Source organism: Fulmarus glacialis, unplaced genomic scaffold, assembly GCF_000690835.1.
Source record: "Fulmarus glacialis isolate BGI_N327 unplaced genomic scaffold, ASM69083v1 scaffold12002, whole genome shotgun sequence".
In the NCBI taxonomy this organism is placed as follows: Eukaryota; Metazoa; Chordata; class Aves; order Procellariiformes; family Procellariidae; genus Fulmarus; species Fulmarus glacialis.
In genome coordinates, this window is record NW_009198512.1 from 15,963 (window position 1) to 40,763 (window position 24,801).

At 37.6% G+C, this 24,801-nt stretch overlaps 1 protein-coding gene across 1 annotated transcript in view; it reads left to right on the forward strand.

The window, feature by feature from the left end:
• LOC104073230 (chitinase domain-containing protein 1-like) overlaps positions 1-22,815 on the forward strand; it is a gene marked incomplete at its 5' end in the record, with an annotated part of 38,089 nt that extends 15,274 nt beyond the window's left edge. The window contains 2 exons of the mRNA XM_009572930.1: positions 20,184-20,285; positions 22,656-22,815. Coding sequence (XP_009571225.1) covers positions 20,184-20,285; positions 22,656-22,815 — 262 coding nt within the window. The remainder of the gene's footprint in view (positions 1-20,183; positions 20,286-22,655) is intronic.
• Between the last annotated feature and the right edge of the window lie 1,986 nt (positions 22,816-24,801).

The window sequence follows — 24,801 nt, forward strand, 5'->3', positions numbered from 1 at the left end:
TCATCCCAATTGATAGTTCCTTTTTAAAGCAATTTTCTGTTGCTATTAATTGTAGTCTATTACAGATAAAGCAAAGGAGAACACTTTAAAACATTTTTCTAAAATGCTTTATCAGTCACTTCATCACACAGATGCTTTTTAAAATGCTAATGCATCTCTGGTAGAATTTCAGTAATTGCTGTAAACAATGTTCACATTGAAGTGCATTTGCTCCTTTTGGTGGTAGGGAGAAAGTGCAGAATAGGACAAACCTTAAGATTCCTGTTCGTTGTGATGCCTGTTGACACTACCAGATTCAGTCTCATAGCCAAAGGGACGTAAATCTGTTTTGTTCATATACAGTCACATGGGGCTCTACAGTCTAGTTTTTCTAAATCCCAAAACAAGAGTTGAAGCCACTGTAAGCCCTCTGGATTCTTAAACACACTTTGCCTTGACCAGAATTTGCATTGTTATGGTGACTGTATCTTTCAGGACTATTTCACAGTCGAACACCACACTGAGGTTTGGACCTTGTGTTGTCATTGCTCCTCCTGCTGCTGTCCTGCATATTGGCAGGATAGTGGGTTCACAGTTCCAAAACCTTACTGAACTGGCATTTAGAGATGCCCTATTAGATCTGGGAAGAGCTGTCTATCTAAAGTGCAATTTTTAACCTGAAATATGTATTACATGCCTGTCACTAAATGGCCTTATCTGTAGAGGAGTCGTGAAGTATTCCTGTTTTCTAGCTGTGGGAAATAACACCCGTAGTTTATATGAAAGAATCCGAAAGTCTCATTCCTCTAAACCAATTATTTTGTTTCTTTACACATTCCTAAAGTTTCTGGGATTTATTCATAAACATGAGAGTGCATTAGTCACAGTCTTTTCAATTAATACTGTTATATAAGCCACCCGTCTGTGTCTTCCATGTATGTCTTCCTATTGCATAAGCTAGAAAAAGCACTTCTTGAGTAGATAGGTAGCTGAAAGTACGTTTATCAGTTACGCAGACATCCTAAAACGTTCACAATGTCTCTGCATGCTTTAAAGCTTAGAAGTACATTGGAGTTAATGATATCAATAAGCAGAATCATGAAATTTTCTTTCTGCCTTACTTGACTTTTTAGATAGTAACTGTACTTGAAAATTTTTGATTTATAGGATAACAAGCTTCAACTGAAAAGTGCTTCCCATTTTGTATTAAATATCTCGTGTCTTGAAACACGCTTTGGGTTTTAACACTTACACATGGTTGAAAGTGTGCTTTAATGCATCTTATATTCTTTATTTGTTGGAATCACTGTAGACTGATAATCAAAAATACAGCAAAAGGCGTGGAAATAAGTACCATCAAGAATCAAATAATATTTTAGAGTTCAGCAGCTGGCAAAAGACTGATAAAGGAGACATGAGCTGTGTGTGGAATACCCTAACCACCTGGGATACTAGGAGCTGAAACATTGTTCCTTTTGTGTTCTACCCTGATTAAAATTTAAAGAGAGAGCATAGTTAAATGTAAGCAGTTTATTTAGGAATTTGTAATTTAGACTCCTTTGATATGCATTAAGATCAAAGCAGTCTGGCAGCAAATGCTATCTGAAAGGAGACACTTTTAAGAGCTAAAAATACTGGTTTGCTTAGGGAAAAACAGTCTAGAAAATGCAGCATTGTATGTGAGATCAAGTGCATGATGCAGGAAGGAAACATATTAGGTCATCTGTTTAACTTCTCGAATTCCACTTTTGCAAACAAAAACTAAGTGAGACTGATCCTCTAGCTGAAGCTTGCTTTCATAACTAAAGGATCTGGTGAAGCCTTTGGTTTTTGGTTTGCTTGTGAAATGTTCTGGGCTAAAAGAAAACTTCACTCGAAAAAGAATTTTTTTTTTTTTTTAAATCCAGACATTTTATATATTCCTTTACAACATTTTTTGTGTATCTGTTTACAACATTGTCCAAAAACAGTTGCACTGGCATAATCAAGGGGTGGGAATGTGTGTGGAGGCTGATCGGGAGGCAGGAATCTCTCTCGCAAGCTTTGCTGTCACAGAGAATGCATGTAGAGTTACCATGGTGGCAAACACAGACTGAGATAGTTAGTATTTCCATCCACCTGATGTCCAGGGATTGCATGATTTTTCTGCAAACCATAAGTGATTTGCAAGAGAGAGGAACAGCAGGAGCCAAAGCTATGCTCTAAAAAGTGTGTGTGTTATACTGTGACTCTCCTTTGGGATGGAAGACTTGTGGTTGCGTATGTCTTGAGAGGTGCTAGGATTGCTGGGTTATGTAAATGGTTGCTAGAGCAGATGGTTTGCTGAAGACTTTCAGCCTGTCTTTCAACAGTCTCAAAATGTTAGAGTGTTACTGCTTCTAACACTCTTTAATGCATGGATATGGATGCATGTATAAACTATACGAGTACCATTTCTAAAACGGCAATGGGTAGCCAGGCATATTCTGCCCATTGGTGGTGGGTAACGCCATTTGTGCTGACTAATCCTGGGCTTGATTAAATTCCTGGCTTAAATATGTGCACTTCAGTGATTATTGTACTTTGGTGAAAGCTGCGTGGATGTTTTTATACAGATATCACAAGCTCCTTTCTGAATAGGATAGCTGTGCTGGAGTGAACTATCTCTATGTCTGAATATGCTGTAGAAAAAAAAAAAAAAAGATGGCAAATGGGACTTGAAATTTGGTTGCACCTGTTCTCTTAAGTCTGTAAATCACGGGGATTGAGTTGGTTATTTTATTTGTTTCTCTAAACTTACATGCTTTATAATGTGTTAGGGATGCTTTTTCAAAGGCAAAAAGTGAGGCTTTGAATTTGAATAGTAACTCTTTCCTGTCTGCAAGTAAATTGAATTTAATCTGATTAGATTATTACATATTTTGTCCAGGTTCAGCAACCATTTTATCCGTGGTGTTTCCCAGTTACTGTAAAGAAAACAATGAGTAAAGAAAATTCTTGACTTTATTCAGATGAGCTATCATCGGAAATAGCATCAGTAATACTCCTGTTTCCTGCTGTCCTGAGAAAGAGCAAAGGCAGACAAAGAGCTCTCAGGAGCCATGGATAGGATGTTGTCTTCACAGGGATTCTGAATCTAGCCATGGCTGCATAACCGTGGCCTTTCTGGCATTTGTAGTTTATTAGAGACATTAGACATATGGTGTAACTGTGTTCAGGATCAGCTTGGTATACACTAAGTCATTAAAAGCTGTTCGTTTTGCTAAACACAGTGTTAAGTAATTCCGTATTTACAGTCAGGTTGTTAGTGGTCACTTTTCTTGGACTTTTATTGTCCCCTGAAGTATAATCCTTTGCACAAAGTAGCAATAAAAAATGGCTTTGGCTGTGTAACTTCCTAACATAACACTGTGCTCTTTACTTGCATTTTGATGATTAGGATATGCAGTAAGCAGTTTGTCCTGTATGATGGATATCCTTTTAAAACACCTGTCTTTAGGTTACAAGACAGTAGCTGCTCCTTGAATAGCAGATGGCTCTTTATCTCTTGAAGTTGTATGGAATCTGTAAATGAGAAAAACTAAAATCTCAAGTAAACAAGTAAACTCAGTTGCTGACTTTAGTTGCTCCTCATTTTTCAACAGCTGGGAGGCAGAAAAGCTCAGGCTGTTGTTTTTTAAAATGCTTTTGGTTAGAAAAAGGAAGGTTGAAAAGGGAAATTAAATTTTTTTAGCCAGGTGTAAAAGTATTCATGATTATGATGACCTGCTGACAGCTCAACTGTAAATAACAGCTATAGTATTTGTTAGCAAGGTCAAGTCTGATGAGGAGCGGCTGAAGGAACTGGGGTTGTTTAGCCTGGAGAAGAGGAGGCTGAGGGGAGACCTCATCGTGCTCTACAACTACCTGAAGGGAGGGTGTAGTGGGGTGGGTGTTGGTCTCTTCTCCCAAGTAACAAGCAATAGGACAAGAAGAAATGGCCTCAAGTGGCGCCAAGGGAGGTTTAGACTGGACATTAGGAAAAATTTCTTCACCGCAAGGGTTGTCAAGCACTGGAACAGGCTGCCCAGGGAAGTGGTTGAGTCACCATCCCTGGAAGTATTTAAAAGATGCTTAGGAACATGGTTTAGTGGTGGACTTGGAAGTGCTAGGTTTACAGTTGGACCTGATGATCTTAAAGGTCTTTTCCAACCTACATGATTCTATGATTCTATGAAATATCTTGACTTATTTGACATGCAATTGAGAACTTTTTTGGGGTCTTTTTTAAGGAAGATCACATTTAAGATACTAAAAGCTTGTTTTGTCATACCCTGAGTATATGATGAAGCTATGAAAAGCACTGGTTACTTTGTCACTGTTAAGAGTTTTAGAATTACAGATGTAAAACCTGTTAAAGTAGCGATTGCTGCATTTCTGGGAAAAAAAAAAAAATCTGCTGGAAACCTCCAAAACTTTGGAGTTTTGTATTTATCAATCATAATTAAAATACATGGAAGACAGTTTTAAAAACAGATTGTTTCAATGTTTTAAGAAGCCCCAGGTAACACAAGGCAGCTTTATACTTTAGTAATTTTATCAAGTCTAGCATGATAGTACTAGATGTATATCAGACCTTGATCCGAGTAATAGTATGCAAAATAGCTGCTGTTCTTACCTGTGTCTTAATAACATGCTTACCAGTACAAAGCAGAGGTCATTGAGCAGTATGTTTTCATTTAACCTTATGGGACATGGTGTTTGGGATTATTAGCAAGAATGAAGCACATTGTAAACAAATCATTGGAGCTATCACTGTCCTTACGAAGTTCTCAAAAATACTACTACTGGTAAATTGCATATAGTTTAGCTAGAATAAATTGTTATCTCCTGGCCAGTTTCTGACAGTATATATCAAAGTAGTATTTAAATTAAAAACAAGCATGTTTGTCTCTGATAAAAGGTGCACTTAACCTCACAGTTTTGCACCTGGCAAAAGGACTGGGAAGCATTAGTGGAAATATGAAGTATGGTTCCTATCTCTAAAACAAAAGCTGTCAGTATGAATTTGATGTAAGTGCCAGCTTTCTTAAAGTAGTCCAGTCTGCAGATGTGCAACTGTTGGACTGGGATGACATTTCAGGTGGGACCCATCAGCAAACCTTGTATGGAATAAATAAACCAAAGTCTGTTAATGTTTTAGTATGGGTAATGTTTTCTAGACCTTGGATCGTTCTTCTCTGGACTCTCTCTAAATCTCCTACATCTTGCTTAATATATGGTTGCCCGAACCATGTATTTTAAGTCATGGCCCTTAGATTTCCCAAGAAGAAATATGTGTCCGTATGGTATAGAGCAGAATATATAGGACAGTTCAGATCAACTGTGTGGCACATGCCTAGCAAGTCTAGTATATTCTGGATACATTAGACCTGTTGTATATGTGGTATTAAAATCAATCTTTGCTGGACCTCTGTAAAATCTGGGCCAAAGAAGTGGTAGGGCGGGCAATATATCTCATATGAAAGTGACCTAAAGCATTTTCCTAAAACGGTAAGGCTGGTGGATTGTTTTTAAGTTTGTGGAAGATACCAGATTGGTAAGTAAACATTTAACAGGAGGTGATCAGATCTTGAAGTTATTCCAGAAACATTAAAAATTACCTGGGATTAATGCCATGAGATTAAGTAAAGATGGATATAAAACACTGTTTTTAGGAGGGAGCAGTAAAACATGGAAATGCATGGAAACTTTTTGGGTAGACCTGTGCTGGGAAAAGATCAGACAATTTCAAAATGCCGATGCAACAGGGCTGTGAGATGTAGGGAAAAAAAAAAACACTTTTCATTTTGAGACGATTGGCAGGGAGCTTTCAGGGTGACAAAAAGTAATTATCCTGCTCTTAGTGGTAGGCAGTTCTCATGGAAAACTGAGTCTGGGGTGCTATATTTATAGGAGAATGTAGAAAAATGAGTGTGTTTAGAGGAAAGCAAGAAAAATGGCTAGAAGTATAGATAATGTCTTTGAGGAAAGTTTGAAGAACTGTATTTAGTATATTAAAAAGAGGAAAACAAGTGTCAGGAGACATAATTAAGTCTCCAATTGTGTCAACAGGGGCTGTATAAGTGACAGTGATACATTGGTCTTTACATCAGCTTGGAAGAATAGGATAAAAATACTCTTAGTTCATGGTAAAGAATTCTTAGGTTGAACACTAGAAAAAGAATAATGGTGGATGGCAAAACACTGTAGAAACACCTAGGAAAATTTTGGAATCTCTATATGCCTTTTGAACTTGATGGTACACATCTAGGTAGCAGGTGATGTAAGCTGGGCGAGGAGAAAAGGGAGAGCAGCACCTTTATTAATTTCTTTGGGTGGCAGAATTAATGCTCCATAAATGCCTGTTTGGCAGAAGAGTGCAAGGAAGCAGTGGGAGGAAGAAGAAAAAGAGTATGCTCTGTTGTGAAACTTTCTTCCTCCGTCCAAGGAACAAAGCATACAAACACACCTTCCCCCTGTTTCTCTTGAAGAGCTGTGGGCAGCTCCTTGTGCAGAGGATACACCTAGGACTCAAGCTAGCCTTATTCTTTTTTTTTAATAGATAATTTTGAAGAGTTTCTTTGTTAAGCCTTCCTACTAAAGTTTTAGGTAAGCTAGAAATCTAGAGAAGTTTTTCTTTTAGTTGTGATTAAAAAAGGGTGGGTGGGGCAGACACAGCAAAGGAATGGAGAGAGCTGAAAATACCTACATCAGGTTTTTGGCATTCTGTTCTTAAATTGAGACTTTATAGGCTTGCTTTTAGCCTCAGTGAATTAAAATGACAGGTGAACATTTCCTAAATAATGTCTAAAACACTGAAAAGGCCCATACTGTTAAATTTATAACCTTATATGAATTTTCATGAGTTGTCTAAAATTAACAAAACAGGCCTATGACAAAACATTTTCTGTCAGATACTGTGCTGGCTGTTTTCTCCTTGCTCTGAAAAGTTTGCCACATCTGTATGTGAAGCACAACATCTCAAAGTGTGTTTCTGCTTCCCGTCCATTCTCAGCTAAGGGCAGTCATATCCCAGCCATCATTTTTAACTGCTGCTTCTTACTGTGGCTGATCTCTTGTTTGATTGGAAAAAGAAGTTGAAAATCATAGCACTTCTTACATTTCAAACAGTCTGAAGTCTTAAGATTTGGTAACTGATTTGGATTATGCTGAGGTTAAGTGTTCTTGACACTACATTTTTTTAAAAGCAATGAGAATTTGCTGGCAGAGGATATTTTTGGTTTACGTATGCATTATGAGACAAGAGACTTTGAGAAAAACTGAAAATATCTCAAGAGCCGTTACTGTATCACTGTTTTTAGAGTAGGGAGATTATAAAGCCTTGACAGTGTTTTACTGTGATTCAGCAATTTTCCTCTTTTCCACCTCAAACTGTTTTTGATTTAAGCCATTAAAGAGAATGTTCAAATGGCGCTTAGTACTATTTTGAAAATCTTCATTATAGCATACTCATTGTTCTAGGAGCTGGATCTGTTGACATTCCTGAACAAGGTCAGGAGAAATGTTCTGTACTGGTTTTGCTTTAGTTTTGTAGTAGTGGGGGCAGAGGGTAGACAAGACTGATTCTGAATTCCTGTATTTTTGTCATGAAAAGACTAAGTGTCTTGTTTGGTAGCTTTGAAACGGCATTCTTCATTCATTGAATAGTAAGGTTTGCTATGGTGAGATGTGAATATATGGAGTTAACTTAGCTTCTTTCAGGAGGTTCCTGGGGGAAAAAAAGGGGCAGTTAACAGAGATTCCTATTTAGTGTCATGCTGTTTAGGCAGAATTAGTCCAAGATTATAGTAATCTGGACAAATATTTAGTCTTTTGTAAAAACATATAGCTGAAATCCTTCCATGTCTGTATGGGGGCTGTAAAGGTTAGAGTACACTAAACCTTTCTTTGGGAAGGAAGAAATTGTATTTCCAGGAAAACAAGATGTTATCTTGTTAAAAACAGTTCTTTTGGTGGAGTAGAAAGTGAAAAGAAAACTTTTCTGGAGAAATTGGGAAGCTTTTTCTAGTGTGTCTGCTGGTTTTGAAGAGATATTTATGTAACAGGGTTTTCCTCCTTTAGACCACTAGCTGACTGTTAAGAATAGGTGGATGTTTCTTTGTGTTTTACATTTGTTGTGAGAATCAGCTGTCTCTTAGACCTCACTATAAGTTTTATGGTCAAGATCCACCTTTGTATTAGGGGGTATCCTAGAATTGTTCTGTATGCTGTCAGCAAGGTAACAATGGAGTTCGGGGACGGACACCCCCCAGCATTTTGAAGTGATTTATCTTTTTAAAGTGTTCTTGCTAAAGTTCAAGTTATTAATACCTTTGTTATGCTAAATTTAGTATAATCTCTTAAAATAAACACAAGAAGAAAATGCTCAAACAATACACATTTGCTCTCTGAACTTTAAAAGAAAGCCAGACAACTGAATTAATGAAAGTCACTTGTTAAGCAGCTGGAACCAGAGATGGCTGAAAAGCAGGATTTCCAGTTTGTGCCAAAACATCCTGCAAACCAGAAGTTTTGATATTCAGGTTCTTCAGCTTACTCCACTGTAATGCTGTTTTAACACCTGTTTGTTCTCTAGAGAGTTTGCAAAATACTTCTCTGCTATGCAGCAGTCTTGCTCACAACTTGTTACTTGTTCATGAAACACGTGCAGTTAAATCTGTAGTTGAGCATGTCTTTTCGTTTTTCACTTTTTTAGATTCTAGGCTTTGAAAAGAGCATATTAAAGCTATTGCAGTCTTGGCAAATAATCCATATCAAATTTGTCTCTTTGTTGTCTTCTTGAGATGCACAGCAGTAGTGCAGCTGCTTTCATTTGAAAGCCACAGGAACCCAAACCACTTTCTCTCTTGGAAGATTTGAACATAATGTATGCTCCTCATTCAAAATACAGAAAGCACCTCTAACTTCGGATATTTATATCTGCATATGTAAAAGTAGGAAAAAAAAAATCTACAGCCTCTCACCCTGTTCGTTAAAGCTTCTCTAGGTATGTACTGTCAGTATTTTCCACCTCTAAACTTCCACTTCTCCAAAATTAAGATTTTAGCACTCAGTTTATTCTTTATTCTTGCCGCAAAAACATTGCGACATGAAGGACTGTCTTAAGTAGCTTCAGCTCTTCTTCCAGAGCTGCTGTGCAATGAAAATTACCAGAATCTATGCAGTCTTCCATTACTGCTATCCAGTAGCAGTGGGTATCAGCTCAGTTTTGCTACCCTGCCTCTTGGGAAAGACTGGCAGCAGGACAGACAATTTGTCCCTCCTTTTACGTTGTACTGTCATGCTCTTCTCTTCCTTTCCTGTAAATATACATACATACTTGGCTGAAAAGTAAGAAGAGTACAGGATGAAAATTGCTCGTTGACCTCACAGTTGCCCAGCTCAATGGATGTCACAGTTGACCAGTGTTTTGCACATGTGATAAAGGAAACAGGTGGTTTAGTCTCTTGGAAGTTGATTATGAACGGATACTTGTAATTATTAAAGTAATCTGTGTTTTTCACCAGGAGTCTGTCATCTTTAGAAATTGCTGCAGATTCAATTGCCTTGCCATAACTTTGTGTATACAGAATGATATGTTTGTGGGTTCACTATTCCAGTATATATATATGCACTGTTTCCTTAGAAGCGTTTCTAGCAAGTAGTAATTCTGATGCAGAATATGCAAGTAAACAACAGGGTAATTTTTATGATAATGTATGGTAAACAAATTCAATTATGTTATAGACAGCTTCTAAGATGTCTCTGTTTTGGAGTGAAATGGGAACTGTCACTTAGTTTTAACATCATTCTCAGGCAGGACTATGCGGGCCAGAATGTAAAGCCTTGAAGTAATGCTAGGGATCAAAACAGCAAGAAAGCTATTGCTTGTTTCAGATGGAGTTTTAAATTATGAGATTATGTCAAATAACAGCATACTAGAAAAACAACTTTGTAGAGAAGTGTTTATTAAGTAGGATTCTGTTTTACCAATACCTACACTTAACATTATGGAAGGTTAAAATGTTTGTGAGAAACTTGGCCATAATAACCTTATTTTGTTGGAATCAATAATACTCTTGCTGCACTTTTCTATCTTTTTACATGTCTGATTATCTTTCTTACTTTTCCTTCCAATTTGACAAAAGAGGTCACATAAAAGCAAGCAATTCTAAAAATGATCAGTATGTATTCATTGTAGAGTTAGCTAGTATATACTCCAAGTGTGCTCTCCCATGCTTGCTGTTGCTAATAAAGAAATTTGAATCTGGAAGACAATCTCTTTGGGCAAGCAATATACAGAAAATGGGACTTGGGAAGGAAAATCTGAAAACTATAACTATGCACAGTTTCCTATTTGTTGTGCCTAGCTGATAATAACACATTGCCCTCCATTGTTCCCATAGTCGTCAATCTTCCTGTGAGCATCCTAAAAAAAAGGCACTGTCAGGAATATGGAGAGTACAATTACATATCAAGAGATTTTGAAATCAGGCTCTGTGTGTAAAATTCAGCACTCAAGAAGGCATAGAAATTACTCTTAAGCGGGCTGTCTAGCTGACTGGCATAATAGTTTTTATTGCATATTAGAGAACCTGTGAAATACGTGTGACTTGGATCACAAGATAACAGCTTGAGATACAAGTTCATATTGAGGGGAGAAGAAAACTGGGTAGGAAATGACTACTGACTACTTGTGAGTAACAGTTATTGGAGAAGGTTTAATAACCTCTTCAAATTGTAGTAATACTATCAAATCATACTCAGAGTCATGCTTTTGGGCTCATGGATTTTGTTTCTTCCCTATATAGAGACTTAAAGTAGAGGTCTGTCAGTCACGTCTCTCTTTAAACTGAATTCTGTTAGCTACAGTAAATCTGGATGCTTGTTAACTGCTCTAAACTACATCTGTTTCCCTTGCTGACTACCCTGTTTTTGCTGCTGTTTGTTGGGCTGCCAGCTCAGTACAGCATGGCTCTGACTGCAGCCATGAAAGGTTCAATGCATTTTGTATAGATTCAGAAAGGACTTGAGAGGAGCAAATATATTCTTAGAAGTAGCTTTTCAATGACTATGCCTCACTATGAAATTAATGCAGCCAAGGTCTGACTGCACTGACACATGCTGAAGCAGGTGTACACATCAGTTTTTGTATTCCCACTGGGGAAAATAATTAAAATAATCTGTAGGTCAACTAACAACAGTCAAAGAGAAGAAAGAGTGGAATGTATTCCTCAACATGTCTGGCATTTGTAGCTCTACCAATTCCGAGCCAGATGCTGTAGAGCAATTACTGCATAAGTTTCAGTGTGAAGTTGGAAAACTTTCCAAAAAAAAGAAAAAAAGAAAAACGATGAGCATTTTCATCTTTGCAAGGAGGAATTAAGCCTACATTTGGTGTGTTAGAGTTTTTAAATTAGGCTCATATGCTCCAGGGTACAAGCTTGTTTTGCATGATGTTCTGCTAGTGGAGCATGGCTTGCCTGGGCATTAAGCCCTGGCATGAAAGGCACTAGAATAGTTTGGAAATTAGGAGAACCAAATGGTGACACAGTGGATGTTCATTTATGCATAGTCTTGCTTAAATGACTTCTCTGAAGAGGCTGAAGCAACATAACAGAAACAGCATTAATGGAGAACAGTTAATCTCCCCAAAAATGGAAACAGTAAATACAATGACAAGTACCGAAAGAAACTTTTTCTTCTTTGGTATTCAAATTGTCTGTTTTTGTCAAACAGGTGAATTTCTTACATTGGCTTAAGAGTTTGAGGTACAAATGCTTAAGTTACTTGAAAAATACAGTGTAAGTGATGCCGACTGGTCTGCCAGCATGCCTCAGCTCTGAGGACAGCAGTTTTCAGGCTCATTTGTCCCTAGGTGTCTGCTGGGATTTCATGCTTTCTTTTCCGGACATATAATTGTTGGCATGTTTCTCCTTCTTGATTTCTGTTACTGGTTTAAACCAGATGGGCCACAGGTAATTAGTTTGGCTTCATGAAAACTGCGTAGGCTACTCCATGACAAGAACAGATCCCGTGTTTCTCCCTATTTGGAGAGCAAGTACTGCAAAGGCAACAGCTGGGGTGGGATATGTATATTAAGGAAGAGTGCCAGCTCTCAATGTTCTGCAAAAATTTCATTTGGTACATAAATACCATTTATAAATTCCTGATGAAAATACAGCAAGTTTTTACTTGTCAGTCTGTTATCATTTACAGTCCCCTAGTGATGTGAAGCACTCATATTGTGTGTAGTAACCACTCCCAGCTCTTCTGTATTGTGAATCTGTAGCACTCGGTTACAATTTTCTTGCTTGTCAAACTGGCTGGGTTTTGTTGTTGTTGTTTAAGTGCCTATCCTAATCTAATCAGAGAATTTGGTAAAGAGATTCTTGCCGTTAAGAAAACTTGAACATGGTCAGTAATGCTAATAAAATCAGTCAGGTTTATGTCTTTAGGATGCACTTGGTAGAGATTTTTTTTTTGTTTTAAATTGTGATCTTTTCTGTGAACAACTGACTGATAGCCCTTGTGCCCTTTGAAGGCATCTGAATTTTACTGTTCCTATCATGAAATTGGTGCAGCAGCCAGAGGCAGTGCACAGGGTTGCAGGTTTTTATTTCTGAGTTTAATCTACTATTCTGAACAGTCGATAATAGTATTGGAAGGTGCATTATCCTAAGGCAAAAAAACCCTATCACTACGTGACTTTTGATAGAAGTTTATCTAACAAGCTCTTAAAGTCTACCAATGAATGAATGTTATTACAGTGCTCCCAGACTACCTGCACCATTAGAAGTTCTCCCTGATGTCTAGCCCAGACTTGCGAAAGTAATTATCTTGGGATATTCAGGCTGTTCCAACTCATTAGAAATGAACTGCTAAATTGTCATGTTTCCATTAAAATTCCCCTTTTTTTCATTTGCCCATTCATTCATAATTTTTATCTCTTGGGATGATGTTTCTCTGACTTATTAACAATAAGGTAGTCTTTCATATTACGTGAGCAAAACGTGATTTGCAGATGTTAAGAGGATGGGGGTTAGTTGGGAGGGGAAGGAACCTCCTGCTTTTGTCTCTGCCTTCATCTGTCCCAATACTTTCAGTGTGTGAAATTGGGAGAGTGTTCTAAGAGTAGAACCAGATGAAAAGCCATGACTGGAAGAGTGTATGTGAGCAGTGGCGATTGCACTGGTTTTATGGAGTTACCTTTCAGTTTGATTTTTATTTCTATTTTAAGAGGAATGGGACTTTCATACAGTTTGTAAAAAAAGGAAGAAATTTATACTAACTTGGAATTTGTGTTATTTATTTCTCCCGCAACGGACTGAACTCAACACTATGGTTCAATGGACTAACATTTTTGGTTTTGCAATGTACAGTCCCTGATTTGTCATATTGATCTGGGTTTGTAGGCCAAAAAATCAGATACTGTGTTTAAGCTCTGATTTAACTGACATTTGGATCATATCATTGCATGCAATTCTTCAGCTCTTGCAAATTTTTGTCCTTAGAAAGGAAACAGAGAAAAAGAATGCTGTATTACAAATGCTTGTGAATGTATTTGAATACTAAGTATGCGCATTTTCCGCAATGCTTAATGAGTAACATGCATCTCTGTAAAAGCCTTGATACATTGTCTGCAAGGATGTGCTCACTGAGGGAGAGAGGTCAGAGATGGACATCATGCTGTGCTTTTTAAAATCTCCAATCAACTGCATGGAATTCAGCCCCCACTATGTATTAAATCTATTTTCATCTGTCTGAGAATCTCTCTTTTTTGGTTAATCATTCACTATGGTCACGTTCTTTTTTTGACAGCAAGGATTAGATCTGTAATTATTGTTCATGGCTTTGACCAGTGGTATCGTGTCAAGGTCCTGTTGTTGACTTGCCTGCTTTATCCAATACTATTGCAGACAGACTTAATTCTATTTTTAGCATGATTTCTGAGGAAATAAGGTGTCTGCAAGCTTTATCTCTTCCATTTTTTGTCTCTCAGCAAAAGCTTTTTTTAGCATTTGACCAGTTTCAAACAAAATTGACATAGACATAGAGTTTTAATAGTCAGGTCCCTGCCACTTCATGAAAATAGGCAGCTGGACAGATGAAGATGACCCATCTTTTTTCCCAAGACCCAGCAGTGAGAGGACATGGTAAATGGAACGTTCTATAAGACACCAGAGAATCTAGTCGCAAAACATCCATGGAAACCAGGATCCACATAGAACTGTTTCTTAATACTGATAGTGGAGAATTACTTCCATGAGCTGTCACCCTTGCAGAGTTTTGGAGAACCTAAAAAGAGATAGGGTAGTTGCAAAACTTCCAAGAAGATTTTTCCTGAAAAGAAAATGGTTTCAGATTTAACTTGTTTATGCATTTGACTACTTCATTTTCAATGCTTATAATTGTGTGATGCACAGGGTAGAGATTTTAGCTCTTTCTCCTATTTGCTGTAGAACAGACTGGATGCAGGAAGAAATGGTGAGTTTTTGTTCGTGATTGTGCATTAACTGAATTCAGTGGTCTGTATTCATAAAATGCAATAGCATTATACTTTAGTGCAGCTAACTGCAAGGAGCTATGAAAACCAGTAATATCTGGTGGTGAAGAAAGATGGGAGAAGGGAAGATTTGCAAACAGTTGCTTTACAGAGAAAACAGAGAATTATACACAACAAGAAAATTAAGTCATTACTGAGAAGATGACTTCTGAAATAGATATATACAGGAAACAGAAAAACAATCAGTTTTCCATTATGAAGGACTATTCAGAGACGTGAGGATACAGAAAACTTCTCTTTTATAAGGGAGGGAGAAGATGAGGTAACCAAACAAGACTGCAGTTCAAACTTGCAGGGAATAGCAGTCAGTTACAAGACCTTTTTTTTCCTTATCTCATTTCATTTTGAGAGTAATCATAGTGAGACAAGAAGTAATTGAGAATGTAGATTCATTTGAAAGTAAATGAAAGTGGCTTGCATGGTTGAAGTATTTTTTCCCAGTCTTTCAATATGAAAGACTACGAAGTCAAAACCTTGTAGAAATACTTACCAGTAAAGCACTAATGGGAATTTTGATACATATGACCATATGCTATTTGGAAGATTCAGGTAATAGACATTCTAGGCTATGAAACAAACTCCACTGCACTTACTTTAGATGTGAAAGGATAGAATGGTAAAAAGGGACTGTGAAATTCTAAGCTGTGTATACAGAAATACCAAGGGAAAACAGGTGATTTCTTCTTCTAAGTCTGTGATGTTGTCCCTGTAATAGTTTCTGTATATACATATAGCAGCATGCCATCAGAAAATACTGACAAATTGTCTGGAATGTGTGCAAATAACACCTATGCTCTCAGGGGAATAGTTGTTCCTCTCTTGCTGTGTTGTCTAACAGAAATTTGGGTCAGGAGCCTACAAATGGGAACGGTGAATCTCTCAAGAAAGTAAAGGAGCTTCTTAGTCAAGTCAAAAGTGACATAGCTAAGAATGGGAAGAAATTAATACTGGGCCATGTAAACAAGGTTTCATCAGGGAAGTCAGTATTTTATCCAAGAAAATGCATCTCTTAAAAGCGTGTTGGTGGAAGCTTCATCGCCTCTCAAGGAAATGGGCTGGTCTAAAGCAAAAGTGTTGATGTGTCTCAGGGACAGCTGTTCTCTGTACAAGAAAAGGACTGTGTCACTTATTAGAAATATTTCTGTGTCTTAAACATTATGCTCAAAAAGTAGAGTGCTTTTTCTCTCAGTAACTCAGTGGTTCTTTACAAAGGGACAGGAAAGATGGAATAGAATATTTTCCATTGGAAGGGACCTACAGTGATCATCTAGTCCAACTGCGTGATCACTTCAGGGCTGACCAAAAGTTAAAGCATATTCCTAAGGGCACTGTCCAAATGCCTCTTAAACACTGACAGGCTTGGGGCATCGACCACCTCTCTAGGAAGTCTGTTCCAGTGTTTGACCACCTTCTCAGTAAAGAAGTGTTCCCTAATGTCCAGTCTAAACCTCCCCTGGCGCAGCTTTGAACCATTCCAATGCGTCCTATCACTGGATCCCAGGGAGAAGAGCTCAGCACCTCCCTCTCCATGTCCGTCCTCAGGAAGCTGCAGAGCACAATGAGGTTGCCCCTCAGCCTCCTGTTCTCCAGACTGGACAAACGCAAAGTCCTTAGCCGCTCCTCGCAGGACATACCTTCCAGCCCTGTCACCAGCTTTGTTGCCCTCCTCTGGGCGCATTCACATCCTTCTCAAATTGTGGGGCCCAGAACTGCACACTGTACTCCAGGTGAGGCCGCACCAATGCTGAATACAGAGGGATAATCACCTCTCGACTGTTTGGTGTACCCCAGGACACGGTTTGCCCTCTTGGCTGCCAGGGCACACTGCTGACTCTTACTGAGCCTGCACAAGCACCTGGGATAATTCCTGTACACATCATGATGGACATTATATCCAGACCTCAGCTGAAACGAATGATTTGTTGAATATACGGTATCAGAGATGGTTTTTACTGCAGTTAAAGTGCCGTAAATTTCATCTCTGTGGTGAATTTCTCCTCATGGAGCAACTTTTACAGCCCATATAGATGCAAATTTTGCCAAGATTAGATGACCATTTCCAAACCTGAATAGTTGGGATTTTTGGTAGTGTTTGATAAGTTTCAGAGTTAACTATGTTGAACAATGATGTAAGAATCACGGAAGAGCATTAGTGCATTTGAGCAGAATGTTAAGGAAACTGAATGACATTTGCTTAAGGTATTGAGTTAGAAAAATACAAATGCAAATATCATATGAAGTGTCTGGCTCTTAGAACAGCAGTAAAAAAGATTTAGTGTAAGCTAACATAAAAAGTATACCCTTTTCTGCTTAAATTTACTTCTTGAATCCAAATTGTTTTGTATTTATAGTGCATGTTGCATAATTTCAGTATATTTTTAGGCCAGTAGGAGCAGTTTTCTTTAAACAGCAGATTTCTCTTGCATTCAGTGTTCAACTTCATTCTTTTAACAAGTACATTTGTTAGACTCCAAATGAGATGTAATTTTTGAACTTTGTCTTATGGTGAACTCAAAGATAAAGCAAATGAAGCAGTTCAGAGGTTAGGGTTAATTCCATGCAAAGAGACTTTTCAGATATATTCAATCATTTGCTTTTCCTATTATTCATGTTCATACACCTGACTTCTGCTCCTTCACATTTGTGCTGTTGATAGTGAGCAGATAAAATCACCAAGGTTTTAGTCATCTGACAATTCAATAACAAGCTGTCTTTAGTATGTATATTGTACAGTGCTGATAAATGATGATGAAGTTTCTGCCACTTCACTGAATATTTTGGAAATGGTATTCAAGGCTTAGAAAAATGACAGGCTTTTGGCTTAGACTTGGAAACTTTTATTCTCATGGACTTTGCATATTCTGTGTCAAGTCTCTTGACTTTCTCTGTGCTGGTTTTTGCAACGATGTAGTCAGTAGAACATACCTGCCCTTGAGTTAAGTTTACAATTAAATATCAGAATGATTGGAAAACCTCAAATGAGAAGCAGAATAGCTGTTGAAAAATACTTAGTTTTTATCCTTGAGTGCCAATTTTCTTGACTCAGAACAATTCTCAAGGCATGAATCAAATAGTCTTGGTTTTGCTCCAGTGGACAGTTTCCCGAAGTGCTTGACTAGAGCAGAATTGACTGGTGGTGCTGATTGAGCTGGTGAGTGGTGCTTGCTTTCTGTGAAGAGTGGTGGTGTTTTATCCCTATCCATGAATGGACAAAGCGTATTCATTGCTGCTGGGGTTGTTCCAAGTTGGAAATGTATGACCTTGCTCCTCAGAGCAAACTACTTCCTTTATAGTGGAAGTAGTTCAGTTACAAGCTTGCTTTGGAGAAAACAATGACAATATCCGTTTTAACCTGAGTTTTTTTGTTAGTGTTTGGGGTTTTTTTTTTCAATATTTCTTGACAGTATATATGAAAAATGGATGTAGAGGGCAAGTTACATATACAAATTTCATTAAAGTACTGCCCAGCTTAATCTATAAAGCAATCCAACTTGCCCTAATATCTAATACACATTATAATTACTTTTTATGCTTTTCCCTTCATGAGTAATCACAATCAATTTACTGAAAATGTGTTTTGCTGGAGTTTGCGTTGGGGAATTGCTTTGCCTACAGACATCCAAGTTGCCATGACATTGTTTCAAAGATGTCTTTCATTTTCTTTATTCTTGTAGAACAACTGTAGTTTGCAATTGCAGTAAGTGACAAGCAGATAACTATCCAAAAAACTGAGGTCCACCAATAGGTTCCCGAAGTGAAGATTTGTTTTAATTTGTTAAAACCCTGGAAGGACAGGGATGGGATTTCTCCTTAATATAACAAGTATATCATTGGTTCTGAAAACTTGAGACTTCCAGAACACCACTATGCTTCATACAAATTACAGCTACATAATCCAGTGTATGTTTGGTCAAGTTCATTGACCTGACTTGCAAATATCATTCGTGCTTTGCTGCCTCATAACATGACAGGCATGTTAAATGATTTAATCTGCCCCACTTTGTAACCTGTACTGTGTTAACCTCTTTCCTAATGTGATGGAACAGAAAGTGTCCTTGTAAAAGGATAAATGAACGCTGTTATGCTCTAGTGATCCACTCAGCACATATTGCTGGGTGGAGAATTTGCACACTGATCCAAAAGTGATAAGGGTCAAAATAAGTGATTTTTCAGTTTATTACTTGCATGTGTCACTGAGCATCTTTTTGGTTTTTACATTTAGGATGGAACGTGAGTGGTTTTAATGTGTACTTTGTCTAGATAGGGGTTGCCTACTAATTTCTAGATCAAGTAGCGGTTTCTGATATTACTGGGAAGGTCTGGATTCTTCAGTCTCTCTCCTCTACTCTCTAGAGGAATCTTGTACAATCCTCTAAGTCTGCTTCTCGAATGGCAGACTTGCGCCACAGAGTTTGTAGCTGTTAAACCACCTTTTTTTCTTTTTCTTTTCTTTTATAATGTTCCCCTATGAACCCTGCTCTCGCAGGCTATTTAGGACAATATGCTACTTCTCTACCTGTCTGTCTCATCTTAACATGCTTCATAGCCCCCTGGCTGAGGACATCATTCTCCTGGCAGGAGCTTCTCCTTTTTAGTTCAGTCCCATCTTTGCAATGTGATTAAGGCTGCCTTATGTTCCCAGCTGTGCTATGTGTGCTGCTAGTTTGAAGTTACGAATTCTCTTTGAAACAGATTCAATGTTCTCAGGCAACTTGTGTGCATTAATTGTTTCTGAGTTGAATGGTTAAAGGAAGTTAGTAGGCTCTGAGTCCAGAACTGTCAAAGACACACCCCCTCACCCATGAAGCTAAAATAGATATTAAACCAGTGCTAGATTTTGTAAATCAAGGATAAGCAAAAAAAGGGGGAAGTAAGAATTGTGTTCCATATTTCATACAAAGATATGCCGAAAGCATAACTAGACGTTTGTCTAGAGAAGGTCATAGAATGAATTTCATCTTCACTCCCCTGCCCCAAAAGAAGAAAGAAATGGACGTGGTTTTGTCTAAAGAGGTTTGTATAGTCTTTTGCTAAAAGCAGGCAGTTGTATTGGCCTTCTGCTTTTTAGGACTCTTTTGGAAGGGAATGAAGAGAAACGAAAGTGTTTTTCATCGGTGAGAGAAAATTTCTTAAGTACAGTACAAGCTGAAATTATCGTTCTTTTTGAGATTAATAAAAAAATTACCTTTGGTTTATCTTTTTTGTATCAACAGCTGCACCCATCCATTTATTTAAGTATGGATCAGATAACTTAGTTTTGTAAGTATCAAAAACAGTTTGACAGGCCAAGCAATTAAAGGTTTTGTAGAAGCTTTTAGAGTTCGGTTGATGGTTACCTAAGGCAATTTGATTAGTCCACAGCCCTTATAATCACTATCGTAGCCATGCTGGAAATGCTTGTTTGGTAAGTATGCTGTGGAAGTCTGATTCTTCCCAAGGGCAACATAAGTAACATCGAATATTTTTTTTTCTTAGACATTTATTATAAGAATGGCACTGAAATATCTTTTTTTGCCACCTCAGAATGAAAGCTTTTTCTTACCTGATCAAACGGTATGAAACCCAAAGGAGAGAATAAGCCAGGTTATTTTAGTAATTTATCTCTTCCTGTTGTTTTTGTTTTGCTTTGTTTTAAAAGGACTAACCAGCCGGGAATGTTCACAAAGAAAGAATTTGATCAGTTGGCCTCAGCAATAGACAGCTTCAGTCTCATGACATACGACTATTCAATACCACAACGGTAAGACTCCATCTAACATTAGAAAAAGATTGCTGAAGGAACTGATTCCCAGTTAAGTCACTATTAAATCTACAGTATGAGTTCAGTGGATAGTGTGTTTTAACTAGATCAGATACTAAAGTTTTGGATTAGTAATTAGGATAGGTGATTTTTGAACAAGCGAATAACTCAGGACATTGTTTAATAGCAGTGTGTATTTGGCACCCAGATATTGTGAAAGGCTTTGTAGTCTAGTTGAAAAATTATCCTTTTACGAGTTCCATAACACTCTTTTCCAGGCCAGGTTCTTTTGTTTTTAGTTATTTAGCACAGTTCTGCAGGATAGGTACAAGAATAATCTAGTACATGTCATTGTTGAAAAAATTAGCTTTAAAACACAATTGATAACTCATTTGCTTCATCCTGAGGCAGCAGACTGCCTTTTGGCAGCACTGCTAATGTGGACATGCTTGAATATGTTTTTCCATTCTTCCACTAGTCCCTCCCTTGTACTGATACAGCTGCTCGTGCAGCAGTTCATCAAACCAGATCAGGGAGCTGATCTAACTGAAAAACAAACCCCCACTCTTGTACATGAATATTAATTTTAACTGTGTGAAAGTGGAACAGCAATGTAGTTGAGAGGTCCTTAAACTCTACAGAGACTTTTTATGTTACTGTTCTCCAGAAGCATGGTTCATTTCCCCTTCAAATTGCAGGTGAGATATGCTTTTGGAATTCCTGGGAGATTCTGTATATCTTGCTTCAGGGTGGCTGTCCAGAGTTAATATTTCTGGTAAACTGGCAGATTTAGAAATGCCATCATTTTTGTGTTTATTACATCACTAAAACCTTTGTCACCTGTACTATATTAGCATTTTGATAATGTCTAGGCAGGTTTAACAGAAAGGAACTTTTGTCTCTTCTGAAAAGAATTTATATACCTCCTTCCTCTCTCTCCCCAGGCCTGTCTCTACATCTTCAAGCCTAGCGACCTAGGGGAGAACAAACATAGGCAGTAATGTGTACTGAAATTAGAAGAGTTTTTTGTTACTCTCCTGCTGGAATATGCAGCATAGATATATCCAGTTTAGCTTTCCTCTAGGTAAATCTGTCATCTGTGAAGGTGAGGTGCTAAGGGCTTTTGTACAGGCTATACAAACCCATCTGGAACCCTGAATGCATTTTGAAATACTGTGCTATAGGCTGCATCTTTCCTGTGTGGCGAAGCTGCACCATGCTTTATGCCATGTTAAAATCACAGGTTCTGTTATAGTACAGGCACATCTTTATGCTTTTACTGGCGCTCTAAGTTACTTAAACTTGACTTGAAGCTGCTAATCTTTTTTACTTGAAAGGAGGAAGGAAGCATTCTTCAGTGCACACCCATTGTATTTGAAATAAATGTAGTTTCTGAGATGTAACGCTTTTAGTCTGAGAAAGGATTTGATAAAACAGATTCAATCTTCTTTGCTTGAATTTGCTTTGATTGGTCTGAGTATATGAAATACAGTATAATACATATGTTTTCTCACAATTTTTTTGCCTTTAAATATGAACACAATTTCCAGCAACATTCCTGTACTGTGTTAGCACATTGAGTTTTAATGGCACAGATATCATGAAGGCTTTGAGGCAGATAATTAGTAGGGAGTAGAAGATGTTGATATTTGTAAGACTAGAATATGCTTTTCCTTTTATCATGTTAGTGAGTGCCTTTTATCATGTTAGTGAATGTTTGCAATAAAGCCTGCTCTGCTCTCTGATGAGATAGGAATGGAATGAGCACGATATCCTGGTGCTAGATGTATGACAATTCAATTACTCTGTGTATTAAGACTCTACTCTTTTTCTTAATGTAGCTTTTTGTTAGGTAATTGCCTATTTAGGGTTTTATCCATAAATAAGTGTTAAACAATCATTGAAACCTGTCTTGCTTACCAGTCACTGATTTTTATAGTTCTTTCTGTAAGTAAATGGTGGATTTTGTCCCAGTATGTTGTGCCGGTTTACAGTAAAAACATTGAGGGTGGTATTGGAAAACAAGTGAAGTCGTACAGAGTTTTGAATTATTGTGTGGGCATTGTGCCAGGCCCAGTGACAAAGACAATGTGTTAGGTGGAAACCTTTTCTTACCCACTGTAAGAAGTTTTGTGTCCCTTCACCTTAGAAATGAATCACAAAGTCAAGAGTGGGGCAAGCATATTTTGTGCATCAGTACTTCAAGCCACTGAAGAATGTGCATTAAACCTTCATAGGATTGTAGGTTAACCTTGACTGATTTTTGTGTGCCATAGTTTGCTCTTTACAATTACACTAGTCAAAAAGAGAAGGCTGAGAATGAATGTGTACTTTTTCTGACAACCTGTTTGATTTTTACTAACTTGACAGACCTGGTCCAAATTCCCCTCTTCCCTGGGTACGAGCCTGTGTTCAAGTGCTGGATCCTGATTCAAAATGGAGGAATAAAATACTTCTAGGGCTGAACTTCTATGGCATGGACTATTCTGCTTTGGGAGCTTCTGGGGAGCCAATCCTTGGTAGCAGGTAAGACTTCTCTGGATAGTAAGTACTTATGTATGATATATTCTTGCAAAACTCAGAAATTCACAAGTATTCTTGTTTAGAAATATGGATGTGTTAGTAACATAGAAATGGCAAAAGTGATAAATCTGCACATGAAATAGTAGCTCACCAGTTAGAGCAAGACCTGTAACTTCTCTTCCCTGTACAGAAGTGCAGATAGATGGCACAGTTATCTTGTCAGAACTCCTGTGGAAAAATGATTTGTGTAGTTTTCCCTCTTTCCTCTATTCATGTTTGTACATGCAGTTTGCCATCTTTGTGTTAAAATGTTCTGCAGTATTCTCTTATGCTCTGTGTCATTTTGGGGGTTCATGCAGTTGACCTAAAGATTCTTTCTCTCAGCTGCTGAAGTTGTTAGCTGTTACTTTGAAATTTGATACTGGTTTCAAAGAGCAATATGCCACCAAGTTTCTTTTGAGTAGAAAAAGCTGCAATAAGCTCACCTGGAGACAAAAATCTATAACAAGATAAAGGGAAGTATTCCAAGGCCAGCCTGAAATTTTATATTGATTCTCAGAGGAAAATGTTTGTTTTAGTTTTTGGTAATAACCACCTATAATAACAGTGAGCTTTGTAGAAATACTGTCAGGGTATAGTACATCAAGCCAGAAGAAAAAGCAAGAAAAACAGTGTGAATTTGGCAGGAAAATCAGGTTTGTTCAGAAGTTTGTTATTAATTTATAAAATAGAACCAAGCCAAGTGGAAACAAACCTAAAGCACAAGAGATGACTGTTCTCACTTTCACAGGTTACTAAATTCATTACACCAGGACATTTCAATATAGTTACAGATTGCTTGTTAGGCATTGAAATACTATCTGAGGTGGATTGTATAAGGTAAAGGCCTGAATTTTTTATGTCCATGCCTTCAGTTACACAAACACTTTGTGATCATTGCACTCGCCTCTGCTGTCTTCCTGCTTCACCTTGGTAGACACAGTCTTCTCCTAGTGCTGAATTGTGTCTGAATCTGGCTGAATAACAGAAAATGACTACAAGGTGGGGAAAATAAAGCCATTGTCTACAGTGAAAGGTATATAGTGAGTATATCAGAATATGGGTTCTGTGAAGTTAGTTGTAATGGTTAGGCAGGAAAAATACTCAATAATCAAAGCATTGTTCATTTACAAGCCTAATTATACAAGCTCAGCACGATTAATGTGGCTTCACTGTAATATTTACAGTTCCTTTTGCAGATAGGAGTATAGCACTCTCTAGCAGAATAAAAGGATCTTGCTTTTTTCTGAACTGCAACTTTTGGAATGAAGTTTCCACTTGAAAACATACTGCACACGAGGATGGCATCTACTTTTACTTTTTATAGATTCTTCTGGACTATGTTATAGTATTAATTCATGTTGCTTTTTAATTAATGGCAAAAATATCCTAGCTAACAGTCATGTATGATTAATCTAACTTTTACCGAAAGAGGCTATGTCTACCTGTATGTAGGGCACTGGCGCACAGTATGGGACAGTATGTTTTATACAGAGAATGGTCCTGTTAACATATTCTTCATTGACAGACCATGATATTGTAATTTTTCAGATATCTACGAGAAGCAAGGTTCTGGACAAAGTCTTTAAGAGACTTTGAGTTTATACATAAAACACATTAATTTTCACTTTACCTATTAAGTGTCGGTCAATGGTTAAGTTTATTTTTGCAGAAATATATTTTTGAGCATGCACAGTTATGTATTAGTCTTTGCTGTATATGTCATGTGTAGTAAAGTAATAGTAAAATAGGTTCAAGGTAAACCAGATTCAAAATAGGCCAAGCTTCTGACATAAGAAAACAGAAAAAAGGTTATTGGTGTAAAATAAGCTTTCTGCCACTTAATTGGTAACAGGCTGTTTGTAAGGAAGTCCTAGTTTCTAGCATCTGTGAGTCTTTGAAAACTTTCACTATCGCATCCAATTGAATCCCAGAATGGGCACAGCTTGTTCAG